Source organism: Branchiostoma lanceolatum, chromosome 3, assembly GCF_035083965.1.
Source record: "Branchiostoma lanceolatum isolate klBraLanc5 chromosome 3, klBraLanc5.hap2, whole genome shotgun sequence".
Classification (NCBI taxonomy): domain Eukaryota; kingdom Metazoa; phylum Chordata; class Leptocardii; order Amphioxiformes; family Branchiostomatidae; genus Branchiostoma; species Branchiostoma lanceolatum.
This window is the reverse complement of record NC_089724.1, coordinates 13,913,233-13,935,957: the sequence shown is the minus strand read 5'-3', so window position 1 is coordinate 13,935,957 and position 22,725 is coordinate 13,913,233. Positions and strand designations below refer to the sequence as shown.

Here is a 22,725-nt window from a genome sequence, read left to right as displayed (position 1 = left end):
ACAGTCAATCTCTGCAAGTGACCACCTATACATGTATATTGTAAGGGCCACCTGGCCATTGATACACAGTGAAACCTGTACTCGTGACCACCTGGCCAAAGTTGCCACTTTTTGGTGGTCCCTTTGATGTAATTTTTCCCATTGACACAAGCATTAATAATCCTGTCTATAGTGACCACCTGTCCACATTGACCAGATTTTATTGGTCCAGAGCGGTTTTCTAGGGCAGGTTTGACTGTACACTGGCCGTCCTTTACTTACTGGCTCAGTTTGCCTCCAGTCTCGGGTCAGAAAAGGCATTGAGACTGGCCTGTAGAGACGTTTGCACCCAAACACAGGTGTTTAGAATTCTTTGTGTTCGTTTTGATGTTGTCTGTGTTTACTTTGCCGTATTGCATAGACTGTAAACTCTAACGGTGGACTGGGAGAAAGGCATTGTCTATAGCATACGTTATTGTCTATAACATACGTTACAATACATCTATAGATATATCAGTTAGCCACAACAGTTGTCATCTTTACAATTCAAAGTACCAATAGAACTGGACAAGTACAGTATAGCCACATGTTCGGATCGATTACGGTAATTAACACAATGACAAATAACAGAGCTGTGTGTTATTCAAACAGAGTTTGAAAAGAAGGTATATAAGTAAGTTAAAATTTGCGATATATGTTTTCAATTATGTCCTCACCTTACATGTAACAGATTGGTACAAAACTGCGTTATTCTTTTGGATATTCCAGACTTAGTTAAGCAGTGAGATGAAAACCGTGTGTGCGTGTTTACATTGTAGTGAGCATATCGGCTCCCAGTGGATTTGCAAAAGTACCAGAAAGTACAGCGATCTTAGCCCGGAAATTGGGGCTTAGACCTTTTTTTTAGCGTTAGGGAATGCTCACATGGCATTTTGCGGGGACTGTTGGGTTAGGTCAAGCATGCCGGCAGGTCAGAGTAAGTGGGTGTTTAGTATAAGCGCAGGGTCGGGTTTCTTCCTCAGAAACTCCTGTGTGAATGGGCGCTGCTTTCTCAAGTTCCGCTAGGAGGGTGGATGCACAGGTAGAAGCAACTTCGGAAAGACCAACCAAAATATCTTACATTTATTCCCAGGCAGATTGAATTGTTGCAAGGTGTTTATTCTAATTGCTTAATAACCGATTATTTACCTATCACAAATTTCATGTTAATTGTACAGTAGAATATAGCAATGAAAGTAATCTTGTAAGATAATCCCCTCTCACAACATAACCCCTATCATCATGAGGGTAGGATTGACAATATCTGTGTGGAGACGTCACATGGGTGGCCTAGATAGGTGAATAGGTCATAGCATGTGTCTGGGAAACTTTCACGCTCCCACAATGTAGCAGTTTCAGCCCACATCTAATAGTGTTTGCTGAGCTGTCTGAAATACACACAAGGCTTTCAATGGCTTTGTCTCAGTGCAGATGTAGAAAACAACAGCCAAAAATGTAAATCAAAGTCTCTGTTATAAGGGATAATCATTTTTAACATAATCTGTAACTTTCGCTCATTTGTAACAGGTGAGTATTCATTTTAGCCTCTTGAGACTTATTTGCTTATTAAGTCTGGTACATTTAAGAAATGGTGGCAATCACCAAACAATACAAACCACTTCTTGTCTGATAAGATAAAAGATACACAAGTATGAATATAAGTAAACTACTGAATTGAAAGTTTGTAGGTAGTCAGTTTAGCTTATAAAGGCAAGGGAAACTACAAAGGGCTGGAAATGTCTAGTTCAACATTTTTGTCATTGACTATTCTATAGCAGTGAAGCAAGACTCCAGGGTTGGGTTGGATTTCTTTGACAAAGTGTCACCCATGCCCTTTTCACAGGTGTAATAGGGAACAGGAGCCTTCAGACAAACATGTTTGCTTGTCATGCAAGAGGAACAAGGCTCAACATTAGTGTTAACCTTCCCAGTACCACAGAAGGAGATCTAGACTACATGTAGTGTGTATAAACTTAAGTTTGTGTACAATAGAAGAATTTTGCTTAGGAATGTCATTTCCAATAGGCTTTTTGCCATTATCCCTCCTTTTTACACAGCATTATAACAATAAACAGTGGAGACATACATGTACCCATTCTGTGTAAGCAAAGTTGCATGAACACAATTCTTGACTCTTGATTTGTGCAATACTGTACAACCTTTTCCCAGAGCCTGCTGACACCTTCCTGTTGTTCTCTTCCAGACAACCCTTTCCTCCAGGAGACAGGGTGACCTTCAATGGGAGGGACTGTCTGTGTAAATTCTGCATCACCCCCAACGCTGGACCGAACCGAGGGATGCCAGCCTCCACTGGTGTGTTTTATAGCAGTTTTACTGTTAGAGTATTTATGTTTAGCCATAAGTATGGCTAAACATATTGTTTTCTCTCATGTTTCTTCTTCTTCTTCTTCTTCTTCTCCTCCTGTCAAATCTTCAAATCGATTCATCTCTGTCATTTTTTGACCAAATGACCTGAAATTTGGTACAGAGGTAATGTAGGCAAAAACCAATGTGCGTTCTTTTCCTTTTTTTGATATTGACCTTGAAAGTGATTTTATTGAGGTTTTTAGGCTATTTTTAGCATATCTTGGCCTCCTGCGCCCTGGTATTTCAACCGAATGAACTGAAATTTGCTGTATATGTGGCTTGAACAAATATTTAAAGGACTACATTCCCATTTTTGGCATACATATATTCAAAACGATTTATTTTGGGCTTTCTTGACAATGTTTGCCACTTCTGTCACTTTCAATACTACATATGACCTACAGGTCATTGACCCCTAGTGCCTTGCACCTGGCCAAGCTGGAAGTTTGCTTACGAGGAGGAAAGACCGGACATAAACATTTAACGTGATTATCGGGAAAACACCATGTTCCCTTAAACTCAGTGGTTAAATTGCAGTTTAGGAAATTTTATAACAGAAAACAAGTTAAATCAATGATTTTGTGAATGTTTATTCTAGCATTAGTTATTCCAGATATTTTCAAACTCCAAATTCTTCAACACAACACGGGAGATCGTTTCTCCTCAGACTGGCGCGACACTCCTGTCAAAATTGATTGATGATCTCTCTCTGCCGCCGACTTCATACATGATCAAAGGCGGGTGGTAGGCGGTGCGCGGGGAAACTTAAACATATAATGTAGCGAAGTATTGCACAAGGAATTCTTACGCTGAGGGGTACATGAAATAATGCTTACAAAATAGACCTCTATGAATCGGGCTACATTCAGCAATGGTAGACGGATTCGGGGCATGCCGCGCAAAACACATGGTCTCACTGGGGACAGGCGTTTTGGTCCCGCACGTTGTCGCAGCGGTGTGTCGCCGCTACGCGATCAAAGGACGCCGCTGTCTGTCTCGGACCAACACGCGTCTCCCGTGATGTGTAGCGTCCACCACCAGGCCTTCCTACATGTCCTACGTACGGGCGTATGGATCATAGAATTCGGCAAAAAAGGAATGATTAGGCCAGTAGAGTCAGTCCCCGGTAAGGTCAATGATTCGCCCCTTTGCGCTAGCTTGTAACGTTAAATGAATGTACCCTCTGGTGGCCAAACTTCACTGACAAACTTTCTCCCTATTATCATCATGAGCTTGCGTTAGTCTGGTACTAGTGACTATTATGTGCCGGGAATGTTTATCTATCGCACGCCTTGGAAGGAAGTTCAACCATGATAAATGGTCGGCCGTTGCGAAAATTTGGAATCCCATGCTGTTGATTTTCGTGATTGAATCTGTAAGAAAATATATTTTCATGTCGCTCATGTTTTTGGGACGGACGCCGGGACGGGGTGAATTTTTTCTATCATTTTCGTCCCGTTAGTAATGCAAATCGAATCGTGTTGCACAAGAGGCAAAACACTAAAAACGTGGGTCTTGTGGAGTGTTTTGGAGCGGGAAAATGCCGGATATTAGCGGTGCCGAACAGTGTACATCGTCGCGCGCGGGTGACGCTCCGTCAAAACAAATCCGCTGGTGGTCTAGCGCGGCCACCGAAAATAGGCAGAAACACACAGGAGGACTTAGCACCTTCGTTTATGAGGGCAATTGTGAAAATCTTTTGTTACAAATTGTTCGAACATTGAAACATTTGGATAGATGGTTTGAAACTGTTCTAAATAAAGAGATTTTTGTGTAGTTACGTTCGAAATGTTTCCAACGTATGTGAAATAAGTTCAAACATGTTATAAGTTTCAATTCTAATTGTTTGAACACTTAAGAACTATTGTGACTTAGACATTCTTTTAATCAAAATAGTTCAAACATATTACAAATATTATATTAAAACCCTCTCGGTGACTTTGAATTGACTCAAATATGTTGTTTTTGGTCATTTCCTTCGTCTCCTGTCAAATCTTCATATGTATACTATGGAAAACTTTATTCTTCCCTGGGGTTGATCTTTTTTAATTCAATTTTGAACTGGGTTGATTATGCGCAAGAGTGTAATTTTCAGCGGATATTTTTCGACTGGTTTACATGGAAATGGCACGGAATATCCCATTCATGCAAGGGGAGGATTCTTTAATTATTTCTTTCAATTTTGAGCTGGAATGATTATGAAAAAGTCCATTTTTTAGCAGAAGTGTATTTGTTAATCAATTAGTGGATATGGTTGTGGACTGGTCCATATTGTGTTGAGGTGCTACTGGAAGACTCAATTTTGGACTGGGGTGATTCATTTTTTTAGTGCAAGTATTTTTGAATGGTCCATTGTTATTTTGGGAGAGTCCATTTTTTGCATGGCGAGGAGTATGGCTAAACATGCTGTATTTGCTCGCAAATGTTGCCTTTCTAGTTGAGATTCTTTTTACACAACCGGTAATTCTCACCTCAAGTTTTAGTGTTGTTGTCTATATACTGTAATTCTTGGTTTGTTAACTGTAACTTGATTTTAACTACTTAAACGGTCACTAGTCAACTGCTAAAATCTCATCATCGCAAATATTTGATCACTAACATTTGAGATTGATTTTTGTTCCCACTGTTAAGATCAAGTGCAGTGAACTATTCCCTTTCCCCCCAACGGCTAAAATTACCAACCGCAAAATTGGTAAATGGATTTACAGTAGAGCACTAGATAAAACTCTTTGCAACCAAGTCACTTAAGCTGCATTGAGTGACTTGATTGAAGCAAGTAGACACAACAACATTGCTGCGGCCAGAGACAGGAGGATTGCAGCTGAAGCCTATTCATCTGCCTTCACTGTGGAAGAACCTGTAAATAACAAGGTCACACACTAGGGGGCCCAAAATCGACTTTGACCTTCATCTTCACAACATTTATATTACAATTCATCGAGAGGTTCTTAAGTTATGCTGACCACAAATATTCGGAAACACAAACACACACAAAACAATACCTCCATTTTTCATGAAGGTAATAAGCCTGCTCTACCAGCTGAGAACCTAAGACAGGAAGTGAGAGAAGGCACATGTTCACTACTGACTCACCGTTGACAACCAAGAATGTCTGACATAGAAACTTCACACAATTCATGTGTACCTCGGTTAGCAACTGTCTTCCATCCATGGTAAACAGTGGATCACCTTTGAGTCCAGTGTTAGGGATGTGAAGTGAGGCTCGTCAGTCAGTTATAAACACAACACGTAGCAGCAGGCTCACTTTTCTACCTCAGTCAACAGGTGTTCAAACTCAGGCCACACTCCTACATCCTAGTAGTTGCTTCTTACTCAAAGGGGCACACAATCCCAGAAGTGGGTGTTATTTTCTGAAGTGAAAGACCACAATTTTTAAATTCAAAGTCAACCAAATTTGTAAAATCTTGTCACCGATTAATAAACAAATGAATGATTTTTAATTCACGTACTCAATAGTTTCCCCACATGCAGACCCATGTGTAGACATGAGACACATACTACAAAATTTGACATTGTTTTCATGATCAAGCCCTAGATTTCCCTACATCGATCCATTTTTCTATGGCACTGTTTTTAGATATTAAGTAGGGGTTTTGTCGGGATGATTGCCAAAGGTCAAAGTCAAGTTTTTACCACAATAATGTTAATAGTAAGTTGTTTAGAGGTTTCCATACCTATAGGATGTATGCAACATTTGGAATTCCTCTAACAAATATAAAGTACTGCTCAACACTGCCCTCTGAAATGGATAGTATTACCTAATCGAAAGTTTATTCCAACCTTTAAGGATGTATACTTGGAAAGAAAGTAACAACGTGTTGGTAGTTGAAGAGGTTCAGCTGTTTGTTTCATGTTCCTCGCTTAGGCCATGCTGACTCGATTGTATGGATTACATCCACATGTACAAGCATCAATTTTCGTACAGTTAAAAAAAAGGTTTCTACCATACTGTTAACCGTACAAAGCAGCTTCAAAATCAGCAAATGATAATTGCCATGAATTGTAACAACAAAAATTGGAAAATGGATACTAATGTCAAACAATGCCAAAATTGATTCCAAAGTCAAAGAAGAACAAAATGCAGAAATTTATTGTTTGGTTTACCATATTCTGTGTATATAGTCATTTAGTCATAGCAGCCTTCCCGACCACTTAGATTTCATAATGAATGCAACTTTTTTTTCACACCCTCGCATCAGTTTGGGTATTCCCAGAGGATGTCAGCCATATAATGGAATTTGTGTGGCCTTGTGGAAGTGAACAGGCAGCCAGGATGCTGTAGGGATGGCAGGTGTTAACATCAAGTGGATGAAGCAACTTTTTAAGGGGTGTAATTTGATGAGTGGTATGTTCCATGTTAGAATGTCTGGGTCTGACTCCAAGTCATACGGGACATACTGAAGATATGTAAAATCTGCTCGTGGCTCATACCAGGTTACAATTACTCCAGTTATCCAGGCCATTCCTCATGTGTAAATAGAGAAACATTCCAGCAATATCTTTCCTCATAAGCAACATGATTTGAGGTCTAGTACTGTAAAAGGGGAAATGTTTTGAAAGGTTTTATGTTCCCAGTTTTTGCAGTAGTATCTTCACTGTGAACTTAAAACCACAGCGAAAAATATTGTCTTCAGGCTGCAACCACGAACTTAAAACCACCACAAGCACACAAATTTCCTCCCTACTGCAAAATTAGATTCCTGGGATTTTTTCCCCTTTCCCAGTAAGCTCTGTCTCCTTTAACAAGTCTAAACAGTAAAAGAAAGACGTAAAGTCTGTCTCGTGGAAGTAATGTTCTGGCTTTAAAAGGAGAGCATTCTACCAGCTTTGACATTTGTGACAAGAGAGAAGTTTTTGAAAAAAAGGCTGAGCTTGATTATCCAACCTGCAAATATCTGTCATCGCACTATGATGTCATTTCTTATCATCACCCATAGCTGTTGGTTACTGTTTCCCCGCGGCTATGCTGCGCGTGATTCCAGCCCACACCAAAATAGTCTTGCTTACGTTACAGGGTGGGATAAAGAGGGGCTGAGCCCAGATGGGCCCAGTGTTGAGTGGTGAGCTATGCCAGCAGAGCCCAGTAACACTAGCACGGCTACCGAGCTGTGGAGTCTGACTCTCGCACTGACCAAACTGGTCTGTACCCTTCTTCGGTCAGACAAGATGGCTCGGAAGGTTTCCACGGGGACCATGACGGATTTCTCCGACGATGACGAAGTTTTGTTTTTCCCCTCGTTTTCAGCCTGTGCGGGTTGTGGAGACGACATCAAGTCAGGACAAGCCTTGCTAGCTCTGGATAAGCAGTGGCATCTGTGGTGCTTCAAGTGCACCCAGTGTGGATGTATGCTGGCTGGAGAATACATGGGAAAGTGAGTATATAGTTAGTGTCAAAAATCTGGAGTAGAATTGTTACCTCTGTCATTGTCTATTTTACATTTATGTACATCCCTTTCCACTAGAGGCTGCAGCTGCATTGCCACGAAATATTTTACAGATCACTCAACGAATTTCTTAGATGCCCAAATTTGTTTACGTTTTGCGTTGTTTTGTTGTGTTGTTTTAAACATACTTTTAAAATGATGTGATGTGCATCATATTCCAATTATTCCAATTATCAAAGTAAGGGTTAAACAAATCCAATTTTGGTCGCTGTACAGTTGCTCGGTGATCGTTGTCTAGTGGAAAGGGGCCTAACTTAATTATACCAGTACCCACATGACGTCAATTCTTATAATTCTGCCCGCTATCCTAAGACAGCCACATAAGAAAGTTGTTATAGAGACCTTCTCAAGAATGTCTTGAACACCTGGATATATGAAGTGTGCATACCTTGTGGATAACTGAAGCTGTAGTTGAGATGTAGTTAAGATCTCTTTAAATTCGCTTGTTATTTGATACAGCAGTCTTAGGGTACTAGTACCCTGTGGAATTATGAGAGAATATTATGTATGGTGATGACACTAATAACATAAAAGTGTACATCTTCATTGCATGAGAAGGAAGAGGGCTCACTGTATTAGTGGCTCTGTGATGTCACCTGACTCAAGTTGTCCTATTGTTATCCTATTAAGGAAAGAGCTGCTCTTTTCCAAATAGCTTGTTTGGTTGCAAAAAAACTCAGGATGACCATAATTGTCGATGAAGGTTAGACATCCAGATATTATTATAATAAGATCTGCAAGGTAACAGTTACTCAAGCAACTGGGTACATTTTGGAAATGGTCAGAAATTTCAAATAGCATCCACTTCCCTTTGTCAGTGACCACATAAAAGTATGAATATACAGGTAAGCAGAAGGTTTTTAACCTTCTCCCTGCTGCCTAACTCTGTAACCAATAGGGAATTGGGTGCTACTTTAGAGTGCTAAAGGTTAATGGCAGCACCCAAACCACAGTCCAAGGCCGTGTTCCACTGTGTTTACGTGACACCTACAGCCCTGGTGTTAGCTTTTCTGTGCAGTGTTGTGCATAACACGGTCTCCACAGACAAACCATTGATGTCAGTCCCTCCTGTGTGTTAGTTAGCCCAACCTGAGGAGTGACAAGACGCAGCACAAGGCACCTTGTGTTCGGTGACGTAAGACTTAAGGAGTCTTGTGTGGGTGGAGAGTCTTGGCTGGGCTCTGGCATTCCTGTCATGCCCTGACATCACCTTGTTTACATCATGTAAAGTCAATGTTATGGGAGGAAGGACTTGTCAGGGTGTGTCACATTTACACCCACACCGCTCTGTTTGTTGGCTTTTTCGCAGGTTTTTGAAAGTAAGAAGAATCAAGCTGCTTATTTTTCTGCATATATTGGAAGTTTTAAAAACATATTCATATTACATGGTAACAACAATTATAGTGAACTTAGCTTTTTTACCCTGCTAGCTTTTTTCATAAGGCCATATTTCAATTAAATGGATGACATTCTCTGGGCACTGCAAAATTGATTGTGTGTTGGAAAAAAAGTTGGTAAAATAACTTCAAGAGTTGAAAGGAAGAAACAGTACAAGAACCACTGCTGTGATTCTGTTAAATTAAATGTACATTCCTTTCATCTTTCATTTGAACTAACTAACTCAATGTTTTTTTTTTTAACACGGAACACCAACTGTATAACCTTGAACTCAAATAACACCACTTTGTACCTTACAAAATTGAACACTTGGTAATACTAATAGCATTTTCTGGTAAATCAGGTTACGCTAACATGATTTAAACTTATTATGGCCACAACAGAAATGAAAAGACATTGCTTTGATGTTTGCTTGCAAGTGCTTTTATCAGCTTGACAAGACTTTTTCTCCTAGGAACAACAGGGACAAGGTTAAGACAAGTTAAGAGCACTTCCAACATGTTCAGTTTGGTCCAAAAAATTGGCTATATTTAAGATGGTTGTTTGACTATCCCCTAGATATTTAGTATGTGGTTAGGACTTTGGCGGACGGGAATTGACTACCTTCATTTCAGGAGTATATGTATAGTGAACTATGAGTCCTTAATTTTCCAAATCCAGTGGTGCAAGCAGGGTCAATTTTCTTCAGCCGTACCCTTGAGACTTTGTTCAGGTGTAATCAGGCCTGGATTACTGCTTATTAACTCAAACCCTGTGTTGTACGACATCGCACCTGACAGCTGCTGCACTGTTCCTGAGTTCCTCGTATGTTTGCTGAACTTTTCCTTGTGCTTTCAGAGAGGGTCGTCCATATTGTGAGCGTGACTACCAACAACTGTTTGGTGTGAAGTGTGCCGGGTGTCTCACCTATATCACAGGAAAGGTTTTGCAGGTAAGCTGGCATGTTAAACGTGTTTAAATGTCTATACAGGAGATAGTAAATAAAAATGATGGTCTACTTGTGAAATAGCTACTGAGAATTGTTCTTGCTGTATGTGAGGCTTATAACATGCTAAATTACAAGACAGTGATGGCACATATGCTATAAAATTTTTGAAAACTTAAGCATATCTTGAACCTATCTTTTTTCTTTTGACTGCTCTATAGCTGTCAAAATGTAGTTCTGTACTAGACCATATTATCATGATAGCAGCTACCACATTGTGGCAATAAAATGCTAAACATGTGGCAAAACTAAAACTGGCGACAATAGAATGTTAAACATCGTATATCCCCCATCTGCATGGGTTCCAGACTCCTAGATCCCAGCCTACAGGGCATTATGACTACATACAGCTCACACACACATGCCAAGCATTCCTTAAAGGGTTGGAGTTGGACGTATCAGGGGTCTGGAGTTGAGGCTGGAACTTAAAGAACGTTAAAGATTGATCCTGTCTTGATATGGGAAAGTGAACCTAAATGTCGCGAGATGTGGTGATATGATACTGCTACTGTAGTGGGTGGTACCATCAAACAAATAGATGATAACTTGTACATGGAGTATCACAGCTAATAGACTTGTATGCATTATATGCAAGTGCTCAATAGTGATATGTTTATGAATATCCATGTACATAACTTTCAGAAAATGCTAATTGAAGGTACACGTAATACTATGTACACGTAGAAGAGAGTGAGAGTGTATGCGATGGAGGCATGGTTGAAATGTTTGTGGAGTGTTCACCACATTTGATTTCCCACAATGATCTTGTGATAACATAGACATGAAATTGTATATATATATATTATGTTAGTCATGAAAACAGACATCCTGATCATGTTTAAATTGATCGGACAGAATGTATCAAATGGTAATGGAGGTTGGTATGACTATGGTGTCAAACTAATTATAAGTACATGTACTGTATGTAAATATGATAGTCTATCATATCTAAAACACAACTACATGATAATATATGCTCTGCTATGCCTTGATGAAAAGCCTGTTGAAACCGAAATTTTTGGTTTAAAGTGGAAGCATTTTTCCATAGTACACCACAGTGACAATCGCAGCAACCTCTGTCCACACAGTATTACACTTTTGTGTCTGACTGAGCATTCATGCATGTACATGTAATAGAGCATTCTAAAATTGCACTTTTTTCTTTGTGCCCTGTTATTGAGTTTATGTGTTGCACCTGTGTTTTTACAACAGTATCTGTTTGCATGAATAAGTTTTGCACTGCCACTGGTGCACAAAGCGTATAATGCTTGTTGCAACGATTTACACTGGCTATTGAGTTTATGTGTTGCACATGTGTTACAACATTATCAGTCTATTTGCATGAGTAAGTTTTGCACTGCCCGGTGCACAGAGCGTAATGCATGTTGCAAAGATTGACACTGGTTTGTGCACCAACAGTTGAGTGTGGAGGCAGTGTTGCTGGATGATGGGAGCTTCTCAGAGGTGAGCTGCATGGGTGGTTTGACTCTCGCTTCAAAACTGCTGCTCTCTGACGGAGAATCAGCCTTCCAAATGCTTCACTTGTAGATGACTCCATGATAGCTGAAGCTTGCCTCTTGTATGCTGATTGACCTGCCATCTTCTCTCTCTGCCCTTGAGTGTTCTTGTGATGTTATTGAATGCAATTTTCAAATCATAATGGATTGCTGTTATACGATCCACTCTAATCAAATAATAAGAATTCATGGTTTCAGATGTATGATTATGCACATATGTATTACATATATGCAACATTCAAATCAACCGGAAAAAACACTTTAATTTGATATTGCACATGCAGTATGTGCAAGCTTCACAAGGGGGCGTCCCAAACTAGATGCTATGCTTCAACTGTTACAGAACTGTTGTAGCTTTGCTGTTAAAAAAAAACTGAATGTCAAGGTGGTCACCTATAATTGACCACCTTGACATAAAAGGACCACCTGGCCAATGTTACCGCTTTTTGGTGGTCCCTTACATAATTTTTCCCATTGATTAAAGCGTTAAGAATCCTGTCTATAATGACCACCTGTCCACATAGACCAGATTTTGTCAGTGAGTGTTAGTTATTCTTAGGCAAGTTTGACTGTATTCTTATATCACATTACATGCACATGTCTAACCTTCTTCAGCGTACATTGTACATTGTACATTGTGTATACGGTCCTCATGATCAATAGTCAAGTCACATCTCAGTGACACAACTGTGGAAGGTTCTAGATGGAGAACACTGGCCTGGGAAGTAAAGTAGGTTTGGCAGTGAGCCTGAGAGAATCAGTCTTGTTCAGCAGTACATTGACTGAGTGCCTGCTGTTCAGCACTTCTTGGCTTTGGAGGGAAAGGACAAAAGAACCCGACCTCTAAAGGTCATGTCTTGTCATGTCTTGGAATAACATGCTAGTTTCAGTGTAATTTGCCAGAACTCTACTTATTGAAGAAAAGTGCAGGGGTGGCTATCATTGGACCCTACTAAGGTATGTCTGTTGGTTGGTTAAGGGCAGTTTGCAGTCACAAAATTGGATGTTTCTGTGTTTAAATGAATCATGAAAGGTACATAAATTTGATGAAGACAAGGCAGATGAGAATTGCCTAATAAAAAATAGTATACTGTATTGAAAGGGTAGGAAGGATGATTTGGAAATGGCATCCTACCCAATATTGAGGACATTGCTTTGCATGTGCAATGATTAACATGAGGGAATGTTGGTGGGATGTGTTGTTGAGACAGTCTGCCCTCTGGGACGTGTGAGAATGACGTATGAGCTGTGGTCTGAAGTTGGCATTGACTCTGTGTCTGGGGGAGTGGCTGTTTTTGTGCTGAGATCAGACAAGGTGTGGCCTATCTAAGGAGGGGAATCCTTAAAGGTAGGAGAAGTATGTTAGTAAACAGTAGTTTTTGTTGGTGATTGAGTGGTGACATTATGATATTATTTGCTTGATGTCAGTCCTTGGTGGTGCAGATATGAAAGTCAGTGTTCTACACCTAAATGACAGTTTGTTCTTACACGTATGACCTGGTCACCTAGTTGCCTGGAATTGTCTCTTGCATCCCATCAGGGTTATACTGTATGCAGGTTAACCTAGTAACTTCATCTACAGTATGATTTGGTAAGCCTGCAGGAATTTCCAAAGAAATCCAATTGATTGAACTTAACCTCAACTGTAATGGCACTGCAGCTGATTTCAATTGTTCTTTATTATAAATATGCTAGCCGAGGACACTTGTATTTAACTTTATCAGTCCCTTCCAAAAATTGCCGATAAATAAAAGTAGTGATGAGCAAGATGGCATAGAAAAATATGTACTGGGATATCAGACATTTTCAGCCAGGCACCTTTTTTTGTGGATTTTTGCTAAAATGAAAGGAGTAAAATAGACAGGAGTATAGTAAAAAAACCTTACATATCATACAATACAATCTTATTTCTTATTCATTTATGCATGCATGACATACTATATTAATAGAGAAATTTTTGTTTTTAAATGCTGTAAAAGACAATAGCATGAGTTGTAACTTTCCCTAGTCAGGCATTATGAGCAGATGAGCCTACTAATACTATGTCACCATGGTTAAGTTTGCAATCAAAAAGGGACAATGAAATAGACATTGTACTGAAATGGATTTTAAGTTCATGGTGATTTGATTTTGCGCTAGGGAGAAAATGGAGTGTTCGTGGTCATTTTTAGTTTACAGTTGAATCAAGGTGGTTTGCAGGCAGAAGACAAAGTTTGTGAAATCAAACCAATGCATACTTAATTATTTTACAGTATCTGTACAGGAATGATGTGTTCATGACTCTGAAATGACTCTGAAATCAAGTCCTTACCCAAGCAGTTTTCACTAAACAAAAGCCCTGTTGTGTAATCTGCCTGACCTGAGAAGTGTTGTGCATGGCTGAGAGGCTGCAGAGGAAAGTGTGGCACTAAATACAAAATGCAGGGTGAGTCTGACAGATGGGCCTGATGTGAACAGCATGGATATCACTGACAGGGTGGGATTTACAGGCAGATTAGAATATAGGTCAGCGCCGGTCCTGTGTCTATTTTACATTTTCCATTAGCTCCTGCATATTTTGGAATAATCTGATGAGGAAAGATTGGATATCATTCATTGTCTTAATTTACAAAATGTACATGTAAACTGATGACTTTGTGTTGCTACGCTAGAATGAATATTGAACAGATGTCATGTTTTTGTGTAGAAGGTCATAGTTGAGCTATAAGATATTTTTTGCCTAGTCTCTTGTGGGTCATTTAATGACAGTTTTATTGCAGGCAGTCGGCTGTGTAGCTGTATTGATTTGGCTAGTGTGGTGGTGCTTTACTGTAAATCCTAAAATGTTCGCGGTGGCTTTATTCTGCAATGACCTCGCCATCCCAAATTCATGACAATGCGCATAATGTATTTCCAATGTTTAACTACTGATTTACAGAATTGTTTCAACCGAGAACTGAAAACACCCAGAAAACCTCCCTTCCCCTTCTACCACGAAATAAAATCCCTAAGAAAATAAATGGATTTACTGTACATGTAGGTCGCATAAGGTTGTCCATAGAAGGATGGCAACGGTGTCTTTCGCACAGTTGTAATTTGCTGTATTGTTAGGTTTATAAGACCTGCTGTACCTATACATGTACATGGATATTAGCCAGGATCATGTCATATTTTGATCAAGGGCAAAATTCATCCACCCATTATCTTGTACATGATAACTGTTTTGTCAATATTTTCAAAGTACATGTATATGTTTGGAGCTGGAATAGAAATGTCATAATTCTAGAGGCAGTTTTATGGCTTGCATTGAGGGTTCAACCTTAAAATTGTGATCAGTGTACTCTATACCTTTAATTTTTTGTCTCTCTTGTATTTAAAAATATGCCTGGCCCATTATTGTCTCACCAGGCCAGAACAAGAAGAAATTTTCTACTGACTGTAACATTTTCCCCACCCTTCATAATTATTCATAAGTATTGTTTAATTACAATTCCATCATCTATGCAGAAGGAAATTCCTGTGGGGTTTGTAAGTAAATTCCATGTTCCTGACGTTCAATCAGTTACGCTGGGAGAGCAAACAAGCTGGAAAACACAAGGATGATATTGGAAATTTGACTTGATAATGGCACAGTCGAAGTGATATTCCAGAGTTCCCAGCATGCTTCAGGAATGTATGATTGTGGTCGGCCATCTTGGTCCCCGCCCCCTCAGTTGATGCAGGTGATGTTGAGTGGATCACTCCCAGTGATGGTATGCTTTGCACCGTGAATTACCACAGGACTGTGTAATATTACAGGAACCTAGCTCAGAGGTAAGCGTTCCGATAGATCGATTATTGCAATCACAGAAAAGACTGTCATCATGATAAGGCATTATGTGGTCATGACCGTTTATAGGGCTTATTTGATGACTTAATTACCTAATTGTGGTTTCCTCATTGGAGTTCTTACAGTATCGTGAAGTTGAAATGTAGAAATATATTTATCATTTCCTAATGTGAGGTAATGTTGTAAAACACATTTATTTATTGAAAATGTCTTCCTAAGAAAGAAGGCATAATGATGGGTTATTTGTCTTGATTCCCAAGATGTTATCGTGAGAGGTCACAAAGGTTATCATGTCACTGTCAACCTCAACTGTGTCAGTATGTCAATTGTGTAACAAGCAGGTATGATTGGAATTGTGTAGGATTATTGAAGCAACAAATGCGGTCCATTTCAGAGATATAACAAAATAGTCTACAGTCAAACCTACATACAAGTGATCACCTGCCCAATGTTAACGCTTTTTGGTGGTCCCTTTAATATACAATATTCCCCCATTGACAGAAGCATTAAGAATCCTGTCTATAGTGACCAACTGTCCACATAGACCAGATTTGATTGGTCCCCTAAGTGGTCTGTTTGGGCAGTTTTGACTGTACAAAATTTCAGTGGACATAATTCATCACACAGTGTACCCGAATAGTCTTTATAGTAACTGCCTGTCAGTGAGCAAATTTTCTAACCTGACCATGTCTTTTGCGGGTTTCCAGATCAGCCAGGACGGACTATAGATTACTTTCTGATAAAGATACAACATAAATATATACATGTACATGTATAACATACAAGATACAGCATACATGATACAACATGCAATATACACAATGTGCATGTACATGATACAGCATACATGTATGTCTGATTATCTCTGTGATCATCATGTCCCTGACAGACTGATTATTGCCTCCATTCATTACTATGGCTAGTGGCCAAGTGTCATCTATCTTAATAGTATGCTGTTTCATGGGTATGATTTAATGATGCTATCCTATATTGGTATATATTATTTCACAACTCAAGGTGTTGCTGGTTATGTATGTTGAGGCTGCCTGTACTATTAAAGGCTAACGAATGGAATGTGTTGTTTGTCCAATATGATACTGCATTGATGCAAAAAGTGTTCACATGCAATGAAATATATATTAATGCAGATACAGTTATTCAGTACAGGAGAGATAGTCACAGATGATTTGGAGAGACATCAAAATGTGCAAGTCACAAAGAATTCCCTAGATGTAATGTATTGTCATTGTCATAATTGTAATAGTAACTTTGTTATAACATCCAATAATTTTGCTTCTGCTATTTGTAAAAGCAAAATGATAAATGATAACCTGCAACGACTATTTGAAACAAAAATTTCTTAAAATCAAGATTTCTACTGACGTTATGTTGTATGATTGGTGCCAGTATTTTGTCCCTTTAGGATATAGAAAAATTGACATTTTGCTAACACACATTACTGTAAATGTAATTAAGTTAGCCGTGGTTTAATGTTTGTTGTTTTCACGGTAACCTTTTCACTGGGAACTTAACTGCGAAGATGCGTGTTCTGTCTTCCGCCCATCTACCACCTTGTTTCCACCGAAAACAAAAACCACAGCAAACACTCCCTTTTCTCCCAACTGCAAAATTAACTCACCGTGAACCTATATGCATTTACAGTAAGTCTTGCCCTTATTTTCCCCATAATCAATATCAACCCACAAATCTACTGATCATGAGGTTATCTTTGCCCGTATTCTGTTCTTTTAGAGTAGAAAAACTGATAATATCACATTTTCCTTGGTGAAGAATTGATTACCTTGTCCTTATTTCCCTTCTTAAGTATGTGGGTCACGGATCTGTTGTGGGGAAACCATCAAACATATTACTGCCGGGGCTATCGCAATTATTCTGATGCAGTCCTCTAGGGGAATATGCCATATGTTGGTTCACTGCTCGTGAATTCCCCACAAAAATTACCCTTGGAATCTTTTATGCGTTTTTTGTTCAAATATTGCTTTGGTTGGTGACAGTAAATTTTATAGTCTATAATATATTTGTCCTCTTCAAGGTTACTGGTATTTTTGTCACACCTTGTAGATTCTATTGGTGGCACCATTGATATTTCATGTTCAAACCTGAACTGTGCAATATTTTGGGTTTGAAGATAGTTCTGATACAAGATTTGGGTTTAACAGCTTTGTTTCATACTCAAAAATCTATCTGGAATTTGTTTTTTATTCTTATCAATACGTTTCTTAAGTATGTGCATATATCTACAGTTGACCTTGGTCCCAATCTGTTGGTTGTTTCATGCATTATTATACAAATATTTGGTGTCGATAGCCAGCCTCATGACTTAATATTCCCACATTCAAAATACAAATACAAGTGTTGACAGGCTCTGATGAAAAACAAGAAAAAAGGATAATCATTGATAATCTTTTGCTTTAGCATTTTGTGTAATACAGATGTACATGTACTGCTCACATGCAGTGCATTTACACTTTTATCTATTTTGTAGATTTGGCTGTTTTGCAGTGTTTTTGTAATAGGGAAGTATCATAATAATGAATAAGAATACAAAATTTAACTCAAAGTACATGTAAAGACTGAAGCAGAATTACAGGAAGCAGTGACTATCTTGTTGCTGCCTGAAACCATCACAGGTGGAGATGATGTAAAATCTTTTCAAATGTCAGCTGTCCGGTTCAATAGAAAGTGAAGCTTTAATGCAAGGTAAGGCAATATATTGCAAAAATGCTTTGATGCTGTTTGATTTGATTGAATTTATTTGGCTGCATAAAGACATCATAATGCAATAGAATTCATTTAAAGAAAGGATTTGACAATTTGGGGGGATTCAAGGCTTCCTCCTCTGGATGTTTCTGACTTAAGTGGTTGCTGCATGTACTTAACCACATCTGACAATGAATGTATAATGTAAGTCTTCAGCTGGTTGATCTGTGAACAGATTCTTAATTCTAAAACTGTTGGTGTATGGTTCATTTTTATGTAAGTGTGTGATTTGCATGATGTACAAAATGACTAACAAACTTGTGGACATACCGACTGATAAGTAATCTAATGCCAGCTCAGAAGAGGACTAGAAATAGTTATCAGCCAAGGATTGATGTGTTCAAAAATTTGTATTTTCCGAGAATCATCGTAGAATGGAACTCGTTGTCATCAAGTACTGTAGGAGCATCCTCACTAAATAGCTTTAATTTAAAGAACGGTTGCAGTCAGATATGCAAAGGTGTAGGTGTAACAGACCGTTAAGTGTAATATAACCAGCTGCTGCTGCACCACGTGCCTGCTAAGCTGGTGTGTTACGCCTAATGGCGGTTATACCGGCTATATAGATACAGATACAGATAATGGTTACCTGACTGTAGAACTCCTGTCTGTTTATACTCCTTGGTTTATACTAGAACAAAAAAAGCAATTAAGAGACATCATACCTCCATGAAATTAGTTAATACCTCCAATTGATTCCAAATTTGCTTACCTATGCAGTTTTGTACACCTCTCATTAAGTTACATATATATGAATGGTCACAAGTATGAATTCCCTATCATTTACCTCTTAGATAACTTATGGCAAAAAAAAATGTCGAGAAGAGTAGAGGTGACCCGGTGTGCTTGGCCAAAAATGCGAGCCGTAGCGAAGCTGCATTGTACTACCACTAGCTACTTCAGGGGTTCATCTAAAGAAGGCAACAGGGGCGGAGCGCCTTCATGCCCTGACCATACGCCCCCTTATCCTGAGGCGCAGATTTTCTGACAAGCATAAAATTCTGAATCTGATTGACCATGGATGCTAAGTACTAGGTCACAGTCTTTAACAGTCTTCAACTGTGACTTATCTGACAGTAATTTTGCCCCTCAGAAAGCCTTAGAATGCCCCATTCTATCTAACTTGAAATTCTCTTAAAGTTCACAATGTTACACCCCCCCCTTCCACACCATCCCCCCACTTGGTCGCTTCGCTCCCTCGCAATCCTCCCCCTTGTAATTTGTTTCTAGAAAAACCCCTGTACTTGAAAATGCATCATGCCTCACCTCAAATGAGGATGCCTTGAAACGAAACGAAAATGCATTGATTATGCAAATATCTGGAAACATGCACAGACACAAGGACATACCCAAAACAATGCCACCTTTTTTCTTGGAGGTACATGTAACAACATAAATAAATCCTGTAGAAAACAACATGTACAGTCCATGTGAAATTAGATTGCAGGAGAGGTGCTCAGACCGATTTGTTCTCCTCAGAATTTGATTTGGCAGACAGTCAGACATACAACCCCCTGGAGGTAGAGAAAGAGAGTTGAAAGCTTAAGGAGTGAAAACTAGGTTTTCCAGCCATTATGTCCAATTGTTAGAGACATTGTCAGGACTATAGATAGAATAAAATCAATTAGCGCGTACAAGTACATTAACTTTCTAGAAGGAGTGTTTTACTCTAGCCGCCACTTAGTGATTTTGATGTTCTCCACAAGTTTGTATACTATTGGAAAATAGGGGTGTGGCAACTTTAATAGTGGGTATGACAACTTCAGGGCAGCTGTGGAAACTTCAAGGTGGTGTTTCGTATGTGACATTTGCAGCCTTGTAAGGAAAGGACATGGCTTTGATTAAATGCTGTGTTATTTTTACTGTCGATGGTAGATGAATAATATTAATGATAAATTGATAACAATAGATACATTATCAAGTATTAACAACTATGTTCACTCTGATTTTCCTCGTAGTCAGTGTCTGTTGTAAGGAAATGTTACATTAAATCAGAAATGAATGTTCACTAATGGTATCAGCAGTTGACTACTGGCTCCTGAAAATGTAAAAAGTTGTACTGGTATATCATAACTTTTGCAGAGAATCAAAGTGATTGATCAAACAATACATGTAGGTAATGACTTACTAAACATCATACTGCAGTTTTTTTTGTCTTTTCATAGTTGAGATCTTGCAAAGTATTCTATGTACTACTTTTTATTTGAACACCTAGCTCACCAGGAAAGCTAATGATTTATGTATGCATTCTGCTTCGAGGTCGACATGCCGTTTTATCTATAATGGTTTTCTGTGGCATATGTTACCATTTCAAGTGGCACTATAGAGTGAGGTGTAATTCGAATACATGTTTACAGTGCTTGTACTATCATTGATTCGTTCGTTCAGACCCTTGTAGTGCAGCATATTTCCTTGCTGTTCCAGTAGCAGGATATATTTCTACAGGGAGGGGTTGCTAGCCTTTCCCCTTTAACATGCTGGAGGCACCTCCTTGAACATCCCTTATTAATCAATTTAACGTCCCTTCCAAAAGGTGGGTGCAGCCCCAACCAAGATGCCCTACTCAGGATTGAACTGGGGTCTCCATGTTAGCACCTAGTTAAAGCCAGGAGCTCAACTGTGAGACTGCTACCAGTTGAGCTACAGGGACATCCCCATATGCATGTCGATCAGAAGGTTGATTTTGTATATGTCTGGGTCTGTCTGGGTGTGTGTGTTTTCTGGAGGAGGGGTGAAGGGAAGTGCAGGTGGCCTTTGCCTTCTCCTGGAGAAGTTAGCAAACACGGCTGTGTACTCAGTTTTCTGTTGGCAAATAGCGGCTGCTTCTGACTGATGGGTACAAAGGCTCGCCCTGCATACTTCACTCAGAAGCTGTTGTCACCAACAAGTGTTTGCACTTGACCGTAGCTAGTCAATGTCTCTTCTGCCGTGACCTGTATATACATGGCTTACACAAGCCTTAGATATGTTAATTTCTTTGTTGAGAAAAGAACTGAAAAATATATGAAGATTTAAACAATGCCAGACAAGGACTCCAACAGGCAACACCTCACAACCAATGCATGTCCAGTGGTTAGCACACCCAGTAAATACTGTCAAAACTGATAGAAACTTATAGCGTTGTCCACTATCAGGCTGATATTCTTTACTAATCTTTTTCAGTCTAGAATTTTTGGAACAGATGAAGTCAGGTATCCAAATTTATTGCCACAGTGAAGTTGTAGACATTGTAACTTGAGCTGACATTTCATTATTCGTTTACTATGATCTTCACATTCAAGTGATGCCCTTGTTAATGACACAAAGCATGGTTCCCGCCAGATCGGCATTTTTGTGGTCGGAAGTCCTTGTTTTGTGGTTGGACATCATTGTTTTGTGGTGAATGCTATCAAATTTGTCTAGTTCTTCAAAATAGGTGATAGAGTTTTGTAGATAGGTGCTGATGAGGGACTTGAACTGTCTTCACATTGCCACCCTCACCTGCATGTGCTGACACTGTAACAGGCTAACTGATCTACATGTACCCCACCCAAACCCCAGGGAGGAATAGTTTTTCTGACTTCTAGTCCAACTGGAATGTAACCCTGCGCTACCACAGATACCAATTTAGATTATAGCGCCGGCTGCTTTTAGTTACCTACATTTGCGCCATATACCTTTTCTTGGTTTATTCTTGGCAGCCTGGATACCACAGTATTCAGAGGTCTCTGTGATAGTAGAGACAAACAGCGGTATCTGGTGGCTGAACTTTGACCTGGTCCAGCGTACTTTGACACAGGCGCTGTCTCTTAAACTAGAGCTATCTCCACTTGACGCTGGAGTACATTCTGCCTAGTAGACGTGGTTTCCACAGGACTCTAGTGGCTAGAACTGGGGCTGACACTAAAGGTGACTTCTGTTCTCTGACTTGTAGTCAAGACGTGTTTCCTATCGTACGTAAACTAAGCAGTAGAAGTAGTAGTAAACAGTGACTACTTAAAGGATGTCTAGTTGTAATATAGCCAAATGCACAATATTTGGGTCAGTTACTTACAAGCTTCAGAATAGTTTGTAGCTTTTTTCAATTACTACTTTAACTATACTCTTTACAGCTATTTCATTTGAGTTGTTGGTATTTGTCATCAAGGAATTTGAAATTAGTAAAACGTTTTTCTTGTGAGAATGTGTGGATAATGATATACGAGTGTTTAACTTAGCACTGCAGTATAGCGGCTGTCCAACCACATGCACTGGATAGTTGTAGGTACATGTATTTTACATGATAGACAGTCCTGCATAAGGTTTGTTGTTAATCTAAAGACCAAGCAAGCAAAAACCATTTTGGAATATGGACAAAAGGTCATCTACAAAAGGCATTGTTGTATCATTACTATTAATGACACAGAT

At 39.2% G+C, this 22,725-nt stretch overlaps 1 protein-coding gene across 29 annotated transcripts in view; it reads left to right on the top strand.

The window, feature by feature from the left end:
- The window catches only part of LOC136430439 (actin-binding LIM protein 1-like), a 97,179-nt gene that overhangs the window by 33,255 nt on the left and 41,199 nt on the right, over window positions 1–22,725 (top strand). For 28 of the 29 annotated variants that reach the window (XM_066421052.1, XM_066421049.1, XM_066421068.1 and 25 more), the window contains exons 4-7: window positions 2,222–2,331; window positions 7,652–7,778; window positions 10,086–10,179; window positions 11,653–11,697. In XM_066421052.1, coding sequence (XP_066277149.1) covers window positions 2,222–2,331; window positions 7,652–7,778; window positions 10,086–10,179; window positions 11,653–11,697 — 376 coding nt within the window. The remainder of the gene's footprint in view (window positions 1–2,221; window positions 2,332–7,651; window positions 7,779–10,085; window positions 10,180–11,652; window positions 11,698–22,725) is intronic. The other variant, XM_066421053.1, reaches the window with a different exon arrangement.